The sequence below is a fragment of the Vulpes lagopus genome, chromosome 4 (genome assembly GCF_018345385.1).
Source record: "Vulpes lagopus strain Blue_001 chromosome 4, ASM1834538v1, whole genome shotgun sequence".
Classification (NCBI taxonomy): Eukaryota; Metazoa; Chordata; class Mammalia; order Carnivora; family Canidae; genus Vulpes; species Vulpes lagopus.
Window position 1 is genome coordinate 131,193,536 of NC_054827.1, and position 24,252 is coordinate 131,217,787.

The following is a 24,252-nucleotide window of genomic DNA, read 5'->3' on the forward strand; positions in this document are numbered from 1 at the left end:
GCTCCCTCCAGCCCCCGCCCCCCTCATCCGTTCTAGTTGGTCAAGGCCTCGGTGTCACCCAGCACAGCAGTGGACTCTTACAAGAGCACTTCCCTTTAAACAAGATGCCTCTCTACCACCTGTGACACCCATCCCAGCCTCCTACACATCAGAGCAGATCGGTTCTTCAGGACTCAGTTTATGGGTGAAGTGAGCCCATGAGCATGCATGTTCATATCTCCCTATTGGTCTAGCCTCTCCCAAGGTGGGCAAATAGCAGAGGGGGTTAGGGATTGAAGTCACATGGGCTTGGGCTCAACCCCATGTCTACCACTTCCTAGATATTTGGCCAATGGCCATACTGCTTAACACCACGATATGAATATTGGCATCCCTCCCAGGGTTCACACCTTGGAACCTAATACCTGATGTGATGGCATCAGGAGGTGGGGCCTTTGGGGGGGTGTCTGGGTTATAAGAGTGGAGCCCTTGTAGATGGGATTAGTGCCCTTACAAAGGAGGCCCCACAGAGCTCCCCCACCCCTTCTACCATGTGTGGACATGGCAGGGAGCCGGCCGTCTGCAGCCCAGAAGAGGGTCCTCACGGAGCCCACCATGCTGGCACCCTGACCTCTGGCTTCCAGCCTCCTGAGCTATGGCAGATAAATCTGTTCTTCAGAAGCCCCCAGTCAACTCGAACTGACACACATAATCTCTCTAAACTTCAGTGTCTTCAACAAAACAAAAAAAGAAAGGAGAAAACAGTAATAGTGACCTCATGAGGTTAACGTAAGGATAAATGAGACACTGGCTACAGGGATGAGTAGGCCCTCTGTGGGCATCAGGGTTCCCCCTGTGGTCATTCTACACTCCCACCTCCCCCTCGCTCCCAGTGCAGACAGACAGGACCAGCGCACCACCACTTGCTGCTTTGCCGAGGCCAGACAGGACCCACAGAACCTTCTGGAGGGTGTGTTCTAGCAACCTCTGTCACTCTCCGTATGTGGCTTGGGGTGACCCTGCCCAGCACCGCTCTGGATCCCAGCTCTCCCAGGGAGAGTCCCGGTGGTGCCAGGCGCCTGGTGGCAGCTCAGGATGATCACCCAAAGCATTGATGGTACAATGGCTTACATACTTTTTGCAGCATCTCTCGTCTTCTCTTAAGGATTAATTTTTGGTGCAGCTTCTTCTTCTCCTGCTTTAAGTCATTGTCCAGCTTCTGTTTGATGGAAAAAACTTCCGTCTGAGCGCGCTCCAGCAGCGCCTCCATCTGCTCTTCATCCAGGTACCCTGCTCTAGGAGAGACATGGAGGCGTTGACACACTCTCCAAACCCTCCCTCAGCCCAATGGCTGCTGTGGCTGGACATTCAGCTCTCTATTCCTTTGGTCTGGTCAGAAAGTCTTTCCCCTGAAGGAGCAGGAGCAGAACGGGCAGCTAAGACGTTCCCAGAACACGGTAAGTGGGGGTGTCGGCGCCACTCCAGACATGCACAGAAAGATTGTCCGAAGCTGCCTGTTTGGGCAGACTGGGCAAGAGTTTTGGGAAAAAGTGGCGCTCCAGGTGTGGCTTGCCAAGAGGAGATGGGTTTGGAATTCCTGGTGACGGGCTTGTCAAAATCCGTCAAAATCCAAGAAGTAAGTGCAGGAAATACTGTGTAGGGTTCATCCCTCACGTTAAGCTGGCTAGCCACAGGGTACCCACATTAAACACTGTGTCTGGTGTGTGTGCCTGAGAGGGTATTTCCAGGAGAGGTGAGCACTTGAATCAGGGGAATTCGGTAAAGCAGACCATCCTCTTCAGTGGGGACCAGGCACCAGACAATCCAGTAGGGGCCCAAATAGAACAAAAGGTTTTCCTTTTTCTTGTCTCATCTCACCTTCTCCTGCTCTCGGACTGGGATCCCCTGGTTCTCAAGCCTTTGGCCTGAGACCGAACAATACTGCTGGCTTCCCAGAGTCTCTATTATGCACATGGCAGGTGGTGGGAGTCCTCAGCCTCTGTAATTACCTGTGCCAATCCCTCCTCTCTACCTTTTTGGTTGTTTTTCTGGACAATCCTGACTGACACAGTCTGGTATTACCACGATTACCACTGCTATTCCCAATCTGTCTGCATTGAGGGGCTGGGTGGGCTCCCTGCTCGGCACAGAGTAAATGTCCGCGGAAGCTTCTTGAAGGAATGAATAAGTAAATGAATGAATGGTGGATATGCACTTTAGAAATATAAGTCTGGGGATCCCTGGGTGGCGCAGCGGTTTGGCGCCTGCCTTTGGCCCAGGGCGCGATCCTGGAGACCCGGGATCGAATCCCACATCAGGCTCCCGGTGCATGGAGCCTGCTTCTCCCTCCGCCTGTGTCTCTGCCTCTCTCTCTCTCTCTGTGACTATCATAAATAAATAAAAAATTAAAAAAAAAATTTAGAAATATAAGTCTGTGCCAACTCCTAATTTATTTGATTTTTTAAAGTATTTATTTGAGAGAGAGCGAGCACATGGGTGGGTAGAGGGGCGGGGGGGGGGGTCTGAGGGGGAAAGGGAGAGAATCTCAAGCAGATTCTGAGCTGAGCACAGAGCCTGACATAGGGCTTGATCTCACAGCCCCAAGATCACAATTTGGGCCAAAATCAAGAGTCAGATGCTTAACCGACTGAGCCCCCAGGTATCCCTGTACTAACTTTTAAAAATAGAATTTAAAAATGAGAAGTAAACCACACATCCCTGGTAACTGCTCACAACAGTACAACCAGCTGTCGGGTGCTTCAATTCAAGTCAAGGAACTGTTTCTTTCACTTGAGTGAAAATTAATCAGGAATGTCAAAGCAACTGCAGTGACAAATTCATTAGCATCTTTGGGTAGCAAGCGTTCACATAATTTGCACCTCATAGAATCCTCATTAAATAGGGCAAGAGAGCCGCAGAGTCCTAATAAAATTACCAAGGTAGCACAATCAACTCACAAAACCACAGACTGTCCTGGGAAAGACAACGTTGGAGTCATGCATCTATTTATTTAAGAGCTTCTCATAACTGAAAAGAATAAATGTCATTGTCTGCAATTAAGTGCCTCCAAGACAATCTGGGAAGAAATGTCTTAGAGGGGCGGAGGCTGCCCTGATGCCAACCTGCATCACCACCACCCACGTGGTACCCTGGGGCTGCAGAGAAAATACATGGACAATGCAAGTCAAGAGTCGGTGTATTTAGGCTTCACTCCCAAGGTGAATGCAAGAGCCAGCAGAGTGGCCAAGCTCAAGGAGAAGCGGGCTCTCTCATTACACAGCTCACCTAAGCCTCACCACTGATCTCTCAGTGAAACGCTGGCTATTTGCTTTAAAATAACTCCGGGTGAGCATGTCGAGTGACATCAGGATTGGCCACTGAGGTTGAATGATGGGCACATGGAAGGTTCAATGGATGGCTGTCTCAACTATTACGTATGTTTTTAAGATTCTGCAAACGCAAAGGGTGCTTACAACTAGAGAATTCTTCTTTTTTTAGGAAAGATTTTACTTATTTGACAGAGAGAGAGAGTGAGCGAGCAAAAGCAGGGGGAGCAGCAGAGGGAGAGGGAGAAGCAGACTCCCCCCTGATCATGACCTGAGCTGAAGGCAGACGCTTAACTAACTGAGCCACCCAGGCGCCCCTAGAGAATTCTTCTTAAGGAGAAAGTAAGGAGTGACCAGGCACTCACTGACCGAATGGTAATAGATGGTCTCTGATGAGGACAGTGGGGCAAGGTGGTTCATGTACACCATCAGGGATGGCTTTTGGGTCTTACCTCTCATGTTTCTGGATGAACAGGGTCAGCTGAGCATCAGCGGCACTCAGAAGGCCTTGTACACGGATCTCTGATGATTGCATGTTCTGAACCAAGTACTCCCTGTGGCCAAACCTTTTACTTAGATGGTATCTCTTACTAGCCTGGAAAAAATCCATCAGCTCTTCTAATTTCTCCTGTTTAAAAAAAATCAAGAAAATATGCCTAATTAAAATTTAGAGAATATTCTTTTTAGACATATAAAATAATACATTTCCTTCCTAAAGAAAACACATAGGCACAGAAGCACGAGGATTAGCACCCAAACAGGCCTACCCTTAACAAAAGCTTAGAAGAAAATTATATACTAATAAGAAATGAGAGCTTGGAAAAGTGGATTCTAGACCTAGAGAGTGAGGAGTTGTTCAAACAACTTTACTGCCCTAGGAAAGGGGATGCAAACCTCACGCAGCTGCTCAGCCTTTGCCCATGGGGTTCTTAAAACATAGCACCAGCACAGGTGGTGACATTCTGGGATAAATCAGCCATCAGCCCTGACCCCCAGAACTTTCACACTTGTGGAAGGGACAGACGACAAGATGACAAAACCCAACCAAACACAAGACAGTAATAACTTACCTTACCCTGGGTGTATTCTCTGGGCCTGGCACTGGGCTCAGAGTGTTTCTCACCTTATTTAACTTAATCTAGAGAGACAGTACTGTTATCCCCATTTCACAGATGAGGAAACTGAGTCCACATTGCACTGCTGGTAGATGGCCGAGCAGGGATTTGAAATCAGTAATCTAATTCCAGGACCTGTGGCTAACATCATAGTAAGCTGCTCCAAAGTGCAGCTGTAACCAGGGGCATAATAATTAGAGCAGCAGTAAATAAAACATTAGCCTAAGTGGCATTATCCCACTGACTGGCTCTGCTGTCTTCTCCCATCCATGAGAATACCGACCCTGCAATGGGTCACAAAGCAGATCAATGCTCTGTTCAACAAGATACAGGTGATGCCACAGAGAGTTTTCTCTCCAAAGCTGTGATACCTCCAGTTCTTGACACCTGGGAATGTGCCCTGTCTAGACAGTGAAAGGCGGAATGGTCAGTCAGATGTGGCTGAATGATGGTGTGTCCCTGACTCACTGGCAACAGAAACCATAAAACAGGAACACTGAAGCAATACTTGTATTCTCCATGAAACAGTCCATGTGAACTGCTGGCCGACTTGGCGCCCATGACATAAGGAGACGCACAGCTGACATCTTCTAATACTCCAGCAGCTAGAGTCCAAGACACCTGTGCCAGGCTACCATTATCACCCACGGAAGTCTCATTCTTGACTCCATTATTACTAACAATCCACGTTCTTCCTAGCTCGCATGCCTGGTGTTGAGAGCCAGCCACTGCCCATCATGAGGAAAAAAAACTGACTGCAAAACCCATCAATACCTACGTGATACCTTGGGGTGTGGATGCCTAACTAGGGATAGATTAGGATTCTTACTCTATTCACTCTCACTGAGGTTTGAGTAGGAAAAACCTGGAGCAAAAGGGAAAGGCTGGCTTGTCCTCTTCATGCTCGGGGCGCCCCGAGAGTTGCGCTCTCACCCTGGAAGGCTCACGTGCAAGAGGCTTTTGGGGATGGTTGCTTTGTCTCCTCTGGCACCGCCCTGCTCCTCACAGCCCTCACCCACCAGGCCTGTGCCAGGATCAGAGGTCTGCTGCAGGTCTGCACACCAGCAATTTCACTCTGGGTGTGCACATGTGCGTATAAAGTACCCCATGCAGGGCTGAGAAATCCCACAGCAATGGTGATGGCCTTGGATAAACTTTTGGCTGTCATTAACGACATTTATTCCATTTGGATTGATAATCTTCACACTTGGGCTGACACACAAGAACATACACAGAGTCACCGGGGCATATCCAGATGCAGATGCCAACCCCAGGGATATGCTGATGCACACACACACACACACACACACACGTATTTTTCATTGCTATGTGTATTAAAGGTATATCGTGCCAAACACAGGCTTTCCTTGCCTCAGCTCTATTATACCCATTCTACAGGAGAGGAACCTGGGGCTGCAGGAAGGCAGGCAGTTTGCCTACATTCACAGAGCTGACATCTGGGGGAACTGGAACTCAAATCCAAGTGGGCTTGAATCCCAGGACTGTGCTTCACACTTCATACTTCAAGGGCAGAAGGAAAAGGTGTTTAGCTCACAGGTCCACAACGAGAGGAAGAGAGAACTGACTCCAGGAGAGGAGAACTCACTGGCACCACCCAGGAAAGTTAGGTTCCCGCTGCCGCCGGCCTGATCTGAGGCCTCACCTGGATGTCAGAGTAATCCTGCAGCAGCACTTTAGCAGCTTCTGGCTTCAGTTCCCCTTGGCAAACAGCACTTTTTATCTGGGTAAAGAAGATATTGTGCAGTTCATTTCTCTGGAAGATGGCCAGCTGCCTGTGTGCCTTGGCAAAGTCTTCTTCCTGTTGCAGAGCCAGAGATCGCCTCAAATGCACCTGCTCCAGGCCGTGGAGGGTCCTCAGGAGGCCACTACACTCCACAGCAGACTGCAGGAAGAGGAGGTGGTACATGAGAGATGATACACCCAGGGCATATGCAAGTGCACACACACGCATACATGTGCACACACATGCATACATGCACACAGCAACACAGTGCATACACACGTGTGCACAGGCATACATGCACATGTGCATGCACACACTTGCACATGCACACAGCAACATAGTGCATGCACACATGTGCACATGCATATACATCCATGTGCACATGCACACAAATGAACATCCACATACCCACACAGAGCAACACAGAGCATATACACATGCACATGCATACATGCACACATATGCATGTGCACAGATGCACATGCACATAGCACCACCACAGTGCATACACATACATGCACACACATACGCTCAATGCACACAGCAACACAGTGCATATATACATGCACACTGTATACATGCACACATGTGCATATATATACATGTAATACACACAGCAAATACAAAAGCACACAGCAACATGGTGCATGCACACATATGCACATGCACACTCATGCATGAACATGTGCACATATGCACACAACAGTACATACACACACATGCACACAGCAACACAACAGTGCATACACCACGTGCACACAGCAAATACACATGCACACAGCAACAGTGCATACACATGCATGCACACATGTGCACACACATATACACACAGTAATATACGCATTGCACAGTGTATACACATATGCATAACACCACACACAGAACATGCAAGCATATTGATGTGTACTCACATGGAACACACACACATGCACACAGGCACACACATGTCCCAAGCTGGCAATAATAAAGCTGCTAAACTCTGGGAGATACTGTTGCAACCTGTCCTTCCCTGTTAATGTTTTCCAGAGCAGTCTCAAACCAGAAAATTCACAGGGATGGAAATTTGCAAATCAAACTGCCTGAAAATAGCCTGCAAAATGGAAACAATAATGGATTGTGCTGTTACACTCTCCTGCTTATTTCCAACATCTTTTGCTCTTAACTTAGTTGAAGAGAAAAATACCAGCAATCAGGCCAAAGTTGAGATGATTTGAGTAAGAAAGGACACAGAGTAGTTAAGAAATGGCTACTGGGTGCCTGCACTTCATGCGCTCAGCATGAAGGCAGGAAGGAGGAGACACGTGCACCGAGTTCCCATTGGCGCAGAAGACTCTTCTCGTGACCCAGGAGGGGAGTGTAATTACTTCCACCTGGGGAGGCAGAATTAATTCCAAGACTGCCCCTAGATTCCTGGCCTGTGATCCACACATCATATAAATCTTCCCTCCTTGAGTGTGGCCATAAAGTCTGAATGTGACAGGTCTGTTGCCCATGATCTGGTTATTTCACAGCAACTGTGAAGAGGTCTTGATGATGGAATTGAGGTACCTAATCAGTTAACTTTGTTAACTGGAGGGGAAATGATCCTGGGCGGGTCTGATTCAAGGAGGACATGGACCTTCCTTCCTGACCACAGACACCCTCTCCTGCCAGCCTTGAAAAAATGAGCCTCCTCCTGTGAAGAGTCTACAGAGAAGGGATGCCTATAGGAGCTGAGGTCTTGGTGGCAGGAAGGCATAGGCTGGTGGCTGTGTAGGCTAAGTGGGGACCCAGGAAAGGCAAAGGAGAGGGCTGTACCTCCTCCAGCTAATGAGGGACCAGAGCACCACACACCCACTGATGCTCAGTGTTGTCAGTGCCCCAGATCGCCAAGTGCAACCTACCACCTCCACCTCCAATCACTCGCAAAAGCTCTAGAAAGGCGACATATGAATTTCCAACTTTCCAGCTCCTTTGTTTTACATTTCAATTTGTCCAGATTCTGGCCCAGAAAAAAGACTGTTACTTTTATAGCCCCCCCCCGCCCGGCAAAAGCCCAGCAGCCAACACATCACAGTCCCTGCCCTTGGGGTGCAGCGCAGCCTCACATTTGAGGAGAGCAGCGGCCACAGCACCCAAGACAAGGATTTCCTCCTGGTCACATCCCCAGGGGCCACCCCTCAACATCTATGGATTACCTCAGTCACCAGAAAACAACACAGTGTTTTTTAAAAGCTGATTTTATAAAAAGGCCTGGACCAGACTTGTGAGTCACTCTTCTGGAGAGAAGTGGTTGCTCACAGCTTTTATCTGAAATTACTGAATGCAGTTCACTCGCAGCCAGGTGGGTTCCGGGCCCCTGACTCGGGGACCGCAGGAATGTTCGGCTGCCGGGGGTGGAGCTGGTGCCCAGTTAGGCTGATTCATTCATCTAAGTGACCTTCTTTCTGACAGTATGGAATTTGACAAGCCTCAAACCTCCATCTATTTTAATTAATAGAAATAAAAGATGGGATGAAATCTATATAGATTCTCATAGCCGGGACAAAAAGCTCATGCGCACACAGGGAACTCCCAAAATAAAGTTATCTGTCCTTGTTCAGAATTACATTTCTGAAGAATAAGGCATGAGGCAATGAAATACTTGTGTCATAGTGAAACACTCCCTAAAATGAATCTATGATGGGATCCCCCCACACTTCCATCTACACTGGCCTCTTGAGGGGTCCAGAGACCTGCAGAAACATGTTCAATCCTCCTGGCTTAGTTCAATCCTCCAGGGGCACAGATGAGAAGGCTACACCGTAGAGCAGGGGTGTTCCCTACCAAGGGCCCGCTGGGCAGGGCAGCTCAGGGATGGAAGTGAGTGAAGTGCCCTGGTATGAGAGGCACTAGGGAGTGGTGGGGAGTGGGGTGAAATGGAGAAGAAGGCCTGCCTATAGGGCCAGCCACCACTCAGCCACCAAAGGGGGGTGTTCTGCAGGAACATAAACATAGTGCAGCACATCTCCCCATGTTTCATGAGAAGCTGGAAGTCTACATTTTTATATGAAGTTTTGTATTTTATTTATTGGCAACAAACGTGCACTTTTAAAGGTATGTTAGAGTCATGGTCACCCACTCCAACTCCACACTGAACTTTCCACCACAATGGACTTACTCTGCAAGGGAAATGAGGTATGTTTATCCCACGGTTTTAAGCACCCCCTAAAAAGGAACTTGCCCTGTGGAGAGAACTGGGGGGTGCGGAACATGAACCCATGGAAGACAGCACTTCAATTCTCGTTTGAGAATTGCAGGTCTGGGCCAGGCTCCAGAGCAAGTGCCATTCATAATGTTGACTCTGCACCATCAAAAATGTGAAATCGTGACAGAAAATCATGTCTGTATTAAATTATACTCCCTGCCCGCACTTGGTTTAGCAAGATGGGCAAATTGTAAAAATGTTTTACGGAAACAAATCCATCAGAGATGGGTACCATGCACTTAGGGAATCTTTGCCTTTAAGATGCTGATGTGAGGGGCACCTGGGTGGCTCAGTGGTTGAGCATCTGCCTTTGGCTCAGGGCGTGATCCTGGGGTCCTGGGGTGGAGTCCCGCATTGGGATCCTCACAGGGAGCCTGCTTCTCCTCTGCCTGTGTCTCTGCCTCTCTCTGTGTGTCTCTCATGAATAAATATCCAAAATCTTAAAAAAAAAAAAAAGTAAGAGATTACACAGATGTTTTTGGTTTTTTTCAAGATTTTACTTATTTATTCATGAGATAGAGAGGCAGAGACACAGGCAGAGGAAGAAGCAGGCTCCATGCAGGGAGCCTGATGTGGGATTCGTTCCCAGGACTCCAGGATCACGCCCTGAGCCAAAAGCAGGCATTAAACCGCTGAGCCACCCAGGGATCCCCTACACAGATGTTTAAACATGAATGGATTTTGTCTCTAATTACTGGAATTCCTAACTTCTACTCAAAAAACCCAACTCTGTTCAGTTTTCTTTTTTTAAAAAAAAAAACCAATGCTTTGCAGAGTAAGAGTCCAAAATATTGTCATGGATTTTAAAGATGACAGTGATACACATACAGATAAGTTATGAGGTCATCGGTAGTTCTGTAAGATGGAGTGGCTTGCATGGGCTGGAAGAGATATAGCTCTATTGACTTTTGCCGTTCAGATGCTATTTTTGGAAGCACATTGACTCAAAGTAGGTGACTGATCTCTGATCAGGGGGACCCATGGGCCCCAGAGCGATAGTGGCTTCAATAGTCTGCAAGCTAGCAGACTGGGAAGTGTGGGCAGGTACAGAAGGAAGCAGGAGCACTGTATCCCAGCATCCCTTCTCAAGGCCCTAACTACCTGTGCCAACACTGAGGAAATACTTAAAACTATATTGTTCTGGGCAGCCTTTCAGTAGCTAAAGGTAGAAGCTCGGCAGGATGGGTTAACCTGGCCCACAGCAGCAAGGGTGTATGACATGTCATTGCACCACGTGGGTAGGGAGGTGTGGGGTCAGTGCGTGCTGTCTGGGTCCACGTTTTGGACCCCCTGTGTCTTTGGGCAGGGGACCCACTGAGAATCTGCTTCCTCAGCTATAAAAGTGGGATCCTATCAATTCCCACCTCACCAAGGTGGTGTGAAGGTTGGATGAGAAGGTCTGCGTGATGTGCTTAGAACAACGCCTGTATGTGTGTGATGCGTGAGAGTCCTCAATACAATCAGAATATTTATACTATGATATTAAGTGAGAACGAGCAAGATATCCAATTCTCTGAACCGCATACACACACTTGACTTTGTTTTTAAAACATGTATAAAGCAAAAGGTCAAATGTGTGCTGAAACCCAAGGACAAAAGTGGGAGCCACTCAGCATCACTGTATCTCCAGAGGCAGGTGCATAGTAGGAACTCAAAAAACAGACCAGATGAATGTCTGTCTGCCTTGGTTGGTGACTGGTTCCACTGATTATTTTTTTTTCCACTGATTATTTTTTTCAATATTTTTCTTTCTATGCTTTGGAGCTAGAGCTGACAATGTTTTTTGCAGAGGGACAGATAAATATTTTAAGGTTTGCAGGCCACCTAAGGTTTGCTGTCACATATTTTTCTACTTTTTTAGTTTTTGTTTTTATTTTTTACAATCCTTTAAAAATCTAAAAACCATTCTGGACCCATGGATCAGTTCAGGTTCATAGGTCTAGGTTGCTGACTCCTATTTTCTAGTGCTTTCCAAGCATGCACTGTGTTCATAGGAACCAAACATATAACAAATTAAGGAGAAGGGAAAGAAAGAGCATGAGATGGTTTAGGGGCTGAATCACTGCACAGTGAACTCAGCACAGTTTCTGAAGTGCTGGCTCAGGGAGACTCTGTGTAGACCAGGATAGTCACAGATGGAGACCAGAGAGTGGCGTTGGCCAGCAGAACTCTGGTGGGGGAAGAGTGCCCCCCACCTCGAGAGATATAACCACATCCTAACCCAGAGCCTGCCAGCGTGCCTCTTTTTAGAATGAGGATCCTGGTGGATGTAATTAAGTTAAAGATCTTATGAGATCACCCTGGATTATTTGGGTGGGCCCTAACTCTAAAGATAAGTGTCCTTATAAGAGACAAAAGAGATGATGGTCCTAGAATGGAGGATGGCCATGTGAAGACAAGAAGTCAAGACCAGAGTGATGCAGCCACAGGCCAAGGAATGCCTGAAGCCAGCAGAAGCTGGAAAAGACAAGAAAGGGCCCTCCCCTAGAGACTTTGGAGGGGGTATGCCCAGTTGACACCTTGATTTAGGACTTCTGGCCCCCAGAATTGTAAAAGAATAAAAATCTGTTGCTTTAAGCCACTAAATCTGTGGTCATTTGTTACAACAGCCACAGAAATGCACATGGGAGTCAAGAACACTAGCCTCCTCCAACATGAGAGATGCATGTTAAGGTGAGGGGGACCAGATGCAAGGGAGCAGATGGGGCCGAGACAGCATGAATCTTGCCTCTTTTTGTCACTGCCCAGTGTGCATGTGGGCTGATGGCAGATGACCACCCGAGAGCCCCGAGCTGTCAGCCCTGTGTGTCCACTGCCAGGAGAACTCTGCGTGTGGTCAGTAATCTGGGGAATGGATGTTCCTGAACAGGTATTAAGCTCCCCAGGATGACAGATTTCCAGACCAGAAAATGTGGGCTCAAGCGAGAGGGACTGGACAAGCCAGCTCGCTCACAGAGGAAGACAGAAATCAGGCTTGATTTGAAATACTCAGGAAAACACTCTGGCGCAATTCCCTCAAGACAGAAACTGACACATCTCTTAGAAAACTGAGAATTGATCTCTGGTAAACAGAGGTCAGCTCTGGGAAGGCTGTGGGATCAGAACTCTCAGAGCCGAGCACTGTACGCTGAGCCTGGTGCAGCCCACGTCCCACGGCTGCTTTTCTTGCACTACCTCTCCTAGCCAGCTGAAAGGGGGCACACTCAGCCTTGTGGGTCAGTCGGGCTAATCACAGCTTTCAGAAGAACTGGAATATACTGGACTGGGAGCCCAGGTTTGTTTGATGGGAGCTGGTGCTGGAGGGCTCCTCAATCTACCACAGTGCAGCCCAGATGGATGGACACACACACACACACACACACACACACACACACACACACACACATTGATATCACAACCTCCCTGAGCCAGGCTCTCTGGGTGCACTCTTCCACGAATGAAGCCTTTTCTACTCTTCCTATGATGTCCCACAGCACTGTGAACATATCTTTATTCTAAAATAGTTGAATGAGGTCACATCTTCTATATGTGAAGATCCTTGATTAAAAACTTCTTGAACCCAAGAACCATGTCTCATTTCCTCTGTGCTTCACTGCCTAGCCCAGTGACCTAGAGACAATAAGTGATAAATAAATGCTTTCTAAGTAAATTCTGGATGGATGGATGGATGGATGGATGGACTGTAGATGGATGGACAAGTATATGGAAGGGTGGTATGTGGATGGATGGATGGATGGATAGATGGGTGGATGTATGATGGACAGAAGAGTGGTGGGTAGGCAGATGGATGAGTGAATGGATAGAGGAGTGGTACATGGATGATGGATGTGTAGATGGACAGGTGGATGGAAGAGTGGTGGATGAGTGGATGGTTAGATGTGTGGGTGAGTGGACAGGTGGATGAATAGATAGATGGGTGGATGGAAGAGTGGTAGGTAGATGGATGGATAGATGTAGATGGAAGAGTGGTGGGTGAGTGGATGGCTAGGTAGATGGGTGAACGGGTGGATGAATGGACAGGTGGATGGCTAGATAGGCAGGTGGGTGGAAGAGTGGTAGACGGATGGATAGATGTATAGATGGACAGATAATGGAAAGGTGGTGGGTGGGAAATGGATGGACTGTAGATGGACAAGTAGATGGAAGAGTGTTGGTAGATGGGTGGATGGATGGATGGATGGATGGACAGGTGGATGGAAGGGTGGTGGGTGGGTGACTGTAGATGGAAAAGTAGATGAAAGAGTATAGGTAGATGGGTGGATGGGTGGATGGATGGATGGATGGATGGATAGAGGGACAGGTGGATGGAAGGGTCGTCTGTGGGTAGATGGATAGATGGGTGGTGATGATGGGTGGAAGGATGGGCAGCTGGATAGATAAATGATGAATCCCTGAGAGAAAGCAGAGAGGCAAGCCCTCCTTTTGAAGCTGCCTTACCCTCTCACTGACACGTTTCAGCAACTCTTCTGCTTCCTCCATTGCCACCATCTCCCTCTGATACTGGCTTTCTGTCTTCTTTCTCATTTCCAGGTCACATTCAGCCGTCAAGGCCACCATCTTCCGATCATACTCCTCTTGTATTTCTTTCTCCAGCAAGAGAAACTGCTTTTTGAAAACAGCACTCATCTTCCTCTCTACCTGAGGGGAGAGGTGGCCAGAGCTGGACAGGTTCTTCAGCAGAAGGGCAATGATGTCTCTGCTGATTTGGGTTCGACAAGCCTCCAAGTCTGAGTCTGCCCGATTCAGGGTTGCAATCTCCAGCCTGGGAGACACAAAAGCCAAGAGTATTCCTCTACATGAAGTCACAGCAGAAACTGAAGGTCACTCAGAGATCAGTGGTTTTACATTATTTGTAGGTAAAGGCTTTCTTTTTCCCTCTTCCCTCCTCCTCTTCTTCCCTCCCTCCTGCTCCAGCCAGTTATTGACAACCAGCAACTAAATCAGAAGATTCTTCATCAGTCCATTTGCAGAGTGTCATGCTGGAAACTGTAAGAAATTTAACTAATATAAGGCCTGGTCTTTGTCAACAAGTAACAGTGATGACAAGGAGGCCAAGGGAAAATGGATAGTTAGTATATTTGGAGGATTTTAAACTAAAATTTATTTTTACTTCTTTCTGATTAAAAAGTAACTTGTCGATATAACAACTAAACATAATATGGTATCCTGGATGGGATCCTGGAACACAAAAAGGACATTAGAAAAACCAGGAAAATCTGAATGAAGGATGGGGTTTGATTAATCATTATGTACCAACACTGGTTCACTGATTGTAGTAAGTGTGCCATCGTTATATAGCGTGAACAACAGGGGAAACTGAGTACAGGGCACATGAGACCTCTCCACACTAGCTTCTCAGTTTTTCTGTAAATCTGAAACTGCTCTAAAAATAAAATGTACTCAAGAAATATCAATGAGATGCTTTATAGGGTACCAGGTTCCAGAACTTGATTGTGATGGTGGTTGCACACCTATACACTTACAATAATGTACCAGACTATACTCTTCAGATGAGTGAATTTTATAGTATGCTAATTACACCTCTATATAGCTATAAAATGAGGTACAGAAAAAATTAATTTATGTTCATGATTTTTTTTTAATCTAGAAAATAAAGACAAAGAGAACAAGATTTCATTCACTGTAAGGCCAACATTTCAACAGAACCAATGAAGGCATTTGGTTGTATTTGCTTCCAGCTTGTTTCTCTATGTCTCTACTTTTCCACAGATGCACACCACTACACAGATGCAAGGACAATTTTGTCCTTTTCTTTTCAATTAGCAGGGTGACAGGCATCTTCAGGGAGTGTTTAAAAACTGTAAAGGTCGGGCTCCTGGCTGGCTCAGTTGGTTAAGCATCTGCCTTCAGCTCAGGTTATGATCTCAGGATTATGAGATCGAGCCCCATGTTGGGTTCCCTGCTCAGCGGGGAGTCTGCTTCTCCCTCTCCCTCTGTCACTCCCCTCTGCTTGTGTGCACGCACTCTTTCTCTCTCAAATAAATAAATAAATAATTTCCAAAAAACCCTGTAAAGGTTTCCTTTAGTGGTTGCAAAATGGTTTGCCTTGTGATGTATCATGATTCATTTAAACCATTTTTCTAGTGTTGCATATTTGGGTTACTTGCAAAACTCAAAACCTAAAATAATTCTGCAGTATCTTTGTAAAGAGTTTCTGATATTCACAATGATATGCTCAGTACAATATCCACAAATGAAGTCACTGGATCAAATGTTAGCAACATTTCTAGGCCTTCTAGAACAGCCTGCCAAACTGCTTTCCAGGAAAACTCCCCCAGCAAAGCAGTAGGATCCTTATATCACCCCTCCCTCTGCCATGCTTAAAAATCTTTGATAATTTGATAGGAGAAAGTGGCATCTAATTGAAAAAATATACGGATATTAAGAAAACATTATAGAGATTGTCAACTATTTAAAAGTAGAGAGATGGGCAGCCCCGTTGGCTCAGCAGTTTAGTGCCGCCTTCGGCCCAGGGCGTGATCCTGGAAACCCGGAATTGAATCCCACGTCGGGCTCCCTGCATGGAGCCTGCTTCTCCCTTTGCCTCTCTCTCTCTGTCTGTCTCTAATAAATAAATAAAATATTTAAAAAAATAAAAAATAAAAGTAGAGAGAAAAAAAAGTAAAGAGAAGTCTCAGACGTAGAGGTCAGTGATGCATCAATAGCATGTAACATCCAGCGCTCATTACATCACGTGCCCTCCTTAATGCCCATCACCCAGTTACCCCATCTCCCCACCCACCTACATGTTAATTGACTTTAAATACAATTTTTTAAAAATGAGAGAATATGACTCCCAATGTACTTGGTACTCAACCTCAAAAATTGTCACTAGTTAGCAAACTTGTTTTACTCTCTTAATGTTTGCTTGAGCATTTTATGTATTTTTTAAAAGATTATTTATTTGTTTGTTTGAAAAAACAGAGAGTGAGTGAGCACAGGAGAAAGGCCAGAGGGAGAAGTAGATTCCCCACTGAGCAGGGAGCCTGACTCTGGGCTCGATTCCAGGACTCTGGGATCATGATCTAAGCCAAAGGAAGACACTTAACAGACTCAGTCACCCAGGCGCCCGGGCTTGAGCATTTTAAAAAGCAAATCCCATGTTTTTCATTTTACTTGTAAACTACTCAGTGTGCATCTTTAACTGTCAAGGATATATGCCTATATACGTATGTGCACATGCATATCTATGTCTGTATATGTCTATTTTACCTAACCTTGATGTCATTATCATATTTAAAATATTAACAATAATTCCAATAATTAATATTAGTCATCAGTCAATAGACTATTTCAAGTATGTCAAATGATTTTTACAATTGGAAGTTTCATTCAAGAACCAAATGAAATGCCCCAATGTCAGTTAAGTTCATTTTATCCTGCTCCCCCTCCATTTTTCTTTTATGTCATTGATCTGTTGGGGAAGCCAGGTTATTTATCATGCAGAATGCCTCACATTCTGGATTTGGCAGATTCTTTCTATGGGGTGTCACTGCCCCTCTATCCTCTGTATTTCCTGTAAAGTACTAGTAAGATTGTGTCTTGATTAGAATCAGACTTAATTTGCTTTCCAAAATACCCTATAAGTGGTACCATGTGCTTCCTAAAAGGTCAGACAATGGGTCACTGCTAGGACGGATCAGTAGGCTCACGTGGTACCAACATGATCCCTGCATCAGTAAAATCTATCAACTTTCACCTAATGGTTTTAGCATCCATGTGTAACTATCACTTAGATCCATGATTTCATTAGGAGTTAGAAAATGTACATTTTCTATCACTTCCACATCCTTAAAGCTTAAAGAGATTCTTCAACAATCCAGTTACTTTGACATAAAGTCTGCAGACAGAATGGATGTTTGACTCTATGCTAATTACCGTTGGTTGTCATAGCAACTTCCAGTGATGATAAATGAGTGTGGGGCTATTATTTTGTTGTTATTTATTGTTTTGATTTATTTTGTTTTGCTATGAGAGCAAAACGTTGATAAAACTTGCCAAATCCCTGAGAGTCTGAGCTCTGGATACCTGGAAAATGCATAAGGGGACAAACATCAAATATGATACCAGGAAACATGGTTTAGGGGGAAAATGATACCTGATTGGTAGATCACAGCTGGATGGGAGGACCTGTAAACAAACCATGGATATCTGGGGTGCCTGGTGGCTCAGTCTGTTAAGTGTCTGCCTTCAGCTAAGGTCATGATCTCAGGGCCCTGGGATTGAGCCCCGCATCAGGCTCCCTGCATAGCATGGAGTCTCCTTCTCCCTCTCCCTCTCCCTCTCTCCTTGCTCATGCTCTCTCTCTCTCAAATGAATCAAATCTTAAAAACAACAACAACAAAAACCATGGGGAAGTTCCTCGAAGGAGGTGACTCTGGGAACTGGGCATGTCCCTTCTGGGGACCCTGGATGCTCTGCCTGTGAGTTGTTACAGAACAATCTGTCACCTGTGGGGTAGGGAGCTTTTAAGACAGGAAGCCTCCCACACCTGCCTGATGGGGATCACATCTCCTTGCACCTGAGTTGTGTCACCTGGGGGAAAAACATGTGCAGTGTGACCTGGGGCAAGGACACCCTTATGGAAGAATGCCTGATGTCCTCACAGCAAACTGTGTTCCTGCCCTTCAGCCATGTGCATACACGGAGTCAAGTGGGGCTCATGGGAGTCTTCCAAGTCCAAGTGTTAAGCTGGACCTAGGAACATTCCCTGCCACTGCACAACATCACTATGAAATTACAGATTTTTATGTATTTGGTGGGTTTCAATCAAATTCAGTCATTATTCTTTTCAATACCCAAATTTTTCCATCTTAGGTCAGATGAGCTTGTGTGTCCTTTAGACACAACCCAATTAGTCTACTTTTAAGTAACAGCTCATGCATTTTGTCTTTCATTTTCTCAGCAAGTACTTACTGAACACTGCGTGTGCAGAGCATCCTCGGTCACAAAGCAAGAAAGAAGCACAAGAGATGCTCTGGGCAGAGCGTGTGTGGTTAAAACTATCTAATGAACCAAATGAGCCCATGTTCCTTGAGCTTCGGGGGAAAAATGACTTCTCTGCTGAAACTGACAAAGTAGATTTCACATCTTTAATGATGCTTCTGGGGGCAGGCAAAATAATGGTCTCCTATGTCCACATCCTAATCCCCAGAACCTATGACTATGCTGAGTAACACAGCAAAGGAGAAACAAGGTTGCTGGTCAGCTGACATTAACCTAACCACACAGTAATGAGTAACAAGGGTCTTTAAAAGTGGGAAGAGGGAGCAGAAGACACGTGGGATGGGAAGAACTGAGGGAGGAAGCAGGGGTGAGAGGGATGGGATCATCAGCTTCTGAGAGGGAGGCAGGGCCAGGAGCCGGGTGTGGAGGGGAGCAGTCCCCAGAAGCTGGAAGAGGCAAGGAAACGGACTGTCCCCTAGAGCTAACATCCTGATTTTTCTTGGTGAGGCCCATCTTGGACTATGACCTCTACAACTGTAAGATGACGCATTTGGGTTGTTTTAAGCCACCAAGTTTGTGGTTATGTGTGACTGCTGAATATGAGACTCATACACCTTGCCCTCCCACCTCCCTCCTTCATCCATTAATTGATTCATTGATTGACTTGCACAAGAAACTCTTGTGGCTGCCTGTTAGGAAAACTGCAAGTGCTTCACCAGGTGCACGGGGATTGGAATGAAAAGAGGGACATCTCCAGAGATCTCTGTTGTCAAACCACCTACTAGCTAAGGGCCCTGGGGAAAGGACTTAGGTCCCCAGCAGCATAAAGGGGAACCACCCTCACAGGGTAATGTTCATGGTTAAAAGAGATAAAAAATATAAAATGCACAGTGTAGACGAGCCTGGATGGCTTAGTTGGTTGAGCATCTGACTCTTGGTTTTGCCTCAGGCAGGTCGTGATCTCGGGGTCATGAGATTAAACTCTGTGTTGGGTTCCGTGTTGGTGCGAAGTCCGCTTGGGATTCTCTCTCTCCCTGTGCCCCTCCTTGCCATGCACGCTCTCGCTCTCTCTCAGATAAATAAATAAATGTTTAAAACACACAGCATAGTATCTCAAATTTTATCTGTTCTAAGTCATCCCAGTTTCCCTGTTCTAGGCTATCCTCGTCCTAGGAGACCGGCTGCAGACTACAGTATCTTGCACGGCTTGCCCTTCCCAACTGCCTGGGAAGACAATCTCATAAGCACTTTCTGTTTAAACAGTTTTAATGTTAATCACCAGGGATAAACTGTCAGAAGCCACAACAATGAAAACTGCCAGGGCATCCCAAAGCCACAAAAGAAAGAAAAATGTCCCTTTAAACCAATTAAAATATCATGCAGTTAATGAGGCTAACTCTCATCTATTAATTTCCCAAATGACCACAGGAGAGGAAAATAAGTGTTAGGAATTCATTGTCAACCCACACGTCGGGGTCCGTGGCTATGGCAGTAACTCCCACCATCTCCTATGGCATTTTAAATTGTTTATAATGAAATGCACGTATTTTCCACCTGCACCCCCCCCCCCCGCCCCCCAAGGCTCTAATGGCTCCATGAGACAGACAGGGCCGCTGTGAGTCACACACACTGGGCTGAGACTCTTACTGCAAGTTGGCAGAGTTGGCAGGATTCAAACACTGCTTTCCTAGGGGCTATCTACTTTTTTTCAGGTCACAGGAATGTCCTCTTGTCATCACACTGTGAGATGAGTGTATTTTCTCAGGCCAGTTCTGTGGCACAGAACCAACCATATGCCTCTTGTAAATGAGAGCCTTCACACAGGAGTGCAGAATGATGTCCAGCACATAGGAAGCATTTAATAAACAGAAGCATTCAAGTTTAGTAACAGACTTGCTTATGATAACACCTTTCTAAAAGAAAGTGCACAGGGAAGCCTGGGTGGCTCAGTGGTTGAGCGTCTGCCTTTGGCTCAGGTTGTGATCCCAGAGTCCCAGGATCCAGTGCTGCATGGGGCTCCACGCAGGGAGCCCCCTCTGCCTATGTCTCTACCTCTCTATATATATATCTGTCATGAATAAATAAATAAAATCTTTAAAAATAAATAAAAGAAACTGCACAGCTTAAGACCAGACCAGATCTGATTTGTACTTTGATTAGCTACTGATGATAAAGAAGAAGGAATGACATTAGTGTCATTTTCCTTATTTATTTCGTGTAAAAACTAATCGGGTTCTCATCAGATGGCAAGTAAGGTGTCAGAACAAAATTAGGAGAGGGTTTGACACACAAGGCAGAAAATGTTCCCTTGAATGTGAAAAAAACTTCATTAGCATGGAGAATAATTAATTCAGAAGGAATAAGAAGTCTCCCCATCCGTTTTTCACAACAGAAGTCTGGCTTCTTCCAATTAGCTGGGGTAAGCATAACAGACCCACAAAAAAATCAGTAGTAGGGAAACTGAGATTTTCCTCCGAGGAGCCACTGTCCACGGACTGCTGGGGGATTCCATGCCAGGACTGTAAATCATACTTGTACGTGGATTTCAGGGCCTAGGCAATGCAAATTTAGTGGGGAAGATACTTTCTGAATATCTTTACCGTCAAAACTGTAGTGAGAGCTTAGATCAGAGTGAAAGTAATCACCGTCTGTGAATGAGACTTTAGTAAAAGTTATGCTAAACCATACACTTCTGGTTTGGTATAAACTCAAACACACTGTATGATACAAGAGGCCTGAAAGCGGTCTCCAACCTTCCTCTATGACATTCTTCCTCCTATAGATCCCTTTGTTCAGAAGTTGGTGGGAGCTGCCCTCTCCTGGCCTCATGCTGAGGGCGGGGTGGTGGACAACTGAGGCCACCAGCTCCTCATCATTGCCTGCTCCCCGCCCACTTGATGGCCATCCATCAAGTGCAGATGACACACACACTAGTCATCTGCAAAAGACAGAAGAAGTGAGCATCCTTTTGCTCACTTCTAATCTTCCTGGATCTTTCCTCCCAGCTCCCCTTCAGGCACAGAAGGTGTTTCATCATGTCTGAAAGCCCAATAAACTTGGGAGACACAGCAAAGCAGCTCCCAATCTCATCACCCCCCTTCACAGCTGGGTGACTCAGGTGAGTTACCTGACATCTCTGAGCCTACTTTCCAGGTTGGTTAATGAGTCATCCGTGTCCAATGAAAGTCATTAAGAGGATTAATAGCAGTGCCTCTTTTATACAAACTTTGTTTCAATAGCTTTACAAATATCAACCCAGCTAATCCTCATGACAATCTTGTTAGATAGGTGATTAACCTTTTTTATTTTTACAGGTGAAGAAACTGAGGCACAGAAAATTTAAAATACCTTGCTGAAAGCAGCACAGCTATTAAGTGGTAGAGTAGGGATTGGAAGCCATGACATGTGGCTCCAGAGTCTTCCCTCTACCCTCTGTTTACTGCCTTAGGCACACCAACATGCTCAAAGCACCTAACTAGTGCCCAGTACTAAAGAGATGTTAGAAAATGCTATTTCACATTGCTGTTGCTGTGGATACATCTGTAATGGTCTTCCTTGATATCATTCTTTATGGCAGAGAAAAGAAGATGTGAAGGACACATAACATAGAAATGGGTGAATGGATGGATGATGGGTGGATGGATGAGAGAGTAGGTGGATGGAAGGACATATGTATGGATGAATGGATGGATGGGTAGAGAGGTGGATGGGTGGGTAGATGGATGGATATGCAGATAGACGAAGGGTGTGTGTGTGTGTGTGTGTGTGTATAAATAAAAGGATGGATGGCTGGACAGATGGATGGATCAATGGATGAGTGGACAGATGGTTAGATAGACCGATAACTCTTGAAACTCTTATTTGGAAAGATAGATTTTGTTCTACCTGAAGAGGAACTGAAAGAAACTATAGGGTGAAACATTTAAAGATGAAATAAACCCTGGATGTCAGCTAAGTCATCTTTCCAACCAATGCTCAGATCTCCTCAACAGCTTCCCACCAGAGTCCCCCAGCTTTTGCTTTGCATATACACAGAGTGATGGGAACCCAACCACTTCTCCAGGCAGGCTTCCATCATCAGAGAGCTCGGACAGAAAGATCTTCCTCTTACTCACCTGATATCTGCCTCCTTACAGCCCCCATCATTGTCCTAGTGCCTCTGTCTTCTTCATGACCACCTCACAGAAATCTGGGAATTGTGATCACATGCACACAAAATATCTCCAATCCAGCCTTACCACCTTGGGCAGAGGACCCAGAGCCTTTCAGGCTGTGGTGAGGATTAGGGTTTTACCAAGATCATGCCAGCAAGGGGTTTTCAGCAAATGTCCTAGTCAGGGTCACACTGGATTAGGGCCCGCCTGAATGACCTCACCTCAGCTTGATCACATCTGCAAAGATGCTACTTCCAAATAAGGCCATATTCACTGGTAACTGGGGCTTAGAACTTCAATGTATCTTTTTGGGAGGACACAATTTAATCCATAACAACCTTCAAGGGATGGTGGTCCCTCATGATTAAGGGGATATCCAAGTAGAAACGGACTAGCCACCTATAAGGTGTGCTAGAGAGAATATTTCTGCTCTGACCAATAATTTAGACCAAATGACCTCCAGGATTCTTTGTAGCATCAAGCCTTTGATGTTGTCACTCTTCTCCCAGGGAGGAAGGGACCATCCTCATGGCTCCTTCCAGAGCATCCTGCTCCAATGCCACCTTGTCGGGAAGGCTGCTCCCAACATACTGACTTAACACAGAATTCTCTGCTCCCTACTTGGTTATTTTGCATCAATCCATCACCTCCTTATATTTCATATTTATTTATTTTATGTCCCCCAACCATGGACAGCGTGTAAACACAAAGACTCTACTATGGTCCCTGCTATATCTAGAGAGAACCTAGCAAAAGGAATTGCTCCTCAAATGTCTCCTGGATGGATAAAACTGAAATCCTAAATTCACAGAGCCACATCTATCTGGGAGCCTGACTCCCTCCCGATTCCTCTAGCCCCTCTGCCTGCCCGAGCCTACGCCTTCCTGGTGAAGTTTCTTATCTCCCATTTAAGAGCCAGAGTCTGCCCCTCACCCCGTGCAGGGCCCCATCCCATGCCACCTGTACCTCATACCATCTTGCCAGGACTGTCTCAGTCTGTCTTCTCTGTGAACTGTGAGTTTCTGGAGGGTGTGGAGCACTCCTGACCCATCTCAGCATCCAGGGTGCCCAGAAAATGGCTCTGAGTGAGAAAGTGCTTGGGAAACTGGTTCCATGAGGGAGTAAGTGAGCAAAAGCAGGATCGAGGGCTGTGAAGGGCTAACCTGCCAGCTGGTCTTCTAAAATGCATACTGTGATCACTGCTAATCCAGAATCTTAGGTGACAACCCATCTCCTAGACAGCTGACATCCCCCAGCACCGAAATACTCAAGACATTTAGGAATCTCAGGCCAATGCTCCCCTCCAACACCCCCCGCACAGACCACAGCGATCAGGAGGGAATATCCTCCCTAAGAGATCTGTGTACATGAGTGTCAACTGAGTGTTTTGGGTATTTTCATGTGTTTGTGAAAAAATAGACAAAAATAGCAAAAACAACAAAGCAAAGATTTTCAAAGTCAAGTCTGAATTAAATCCCTGGGTAAGCAGCACGACACCAAATCGACGAATGCTTGGAAAGAAAGGCACTTTGTAATTCCCACTGAAATTGAACTGGCAAGGGGGCAGGACGTAATTCTGGTGTCAGTGTTGACCTTCTCAAAGGACAATGGACCCCAATCCAAATCCAACCTTGAAGCCCACGCCCCAGTCCAGTCTCTACAACCTGTCCAGCCTCCCTCTCCATCCAAACGTCCCCAGCATGCCACCCAGCCACAGGTCAACAACCTGGGATAATCTGAT

The 24,252-nt window shown here is 46.1% G+C and overlaps 1 protein-coding gene across 4 annotated transcripts in view; it reads right to left on the minus strand.

Moving 5' to 3' along the window:
* Window positions 1-24,252, minus strand: part of EVC2 (EvC ciliary complex subunit 2) — a 128,066-nt gene that overhangs the window by 43,628 nt on the left and 60,186 nt on the right. For all 4 annotated transcript variants that reach the window (XR_005987446.1, XM_041753326.1, XM_041753323.1 and 1 more), the window contains exons 10-13: window positions 13,828-14,152; window positions 6,084-6,323; window positions 3,758-3,933; window positions 1,115-1,274 (exon numbers count right to left, since the gene is read on the minus strand). Coding sequence is in view for 3 of the 4 variants with exons in the window: in XM_041753326.1 (XP_041609260.1) it covers window positions 1,115-1,274; window positions 3,758-3,933; window positions 6,084-6,323; window positions 13,828-14,152 (901 nt within the window). In the remaining variant the exon portion in view is untranslated. The remainder of the gene's footprint in view (window positions 1-1,114; window positions 1,275-3,757; window positions 3,934-6,083; window positions 6,324-13,827; window positions 14,153-24,252) is intronic.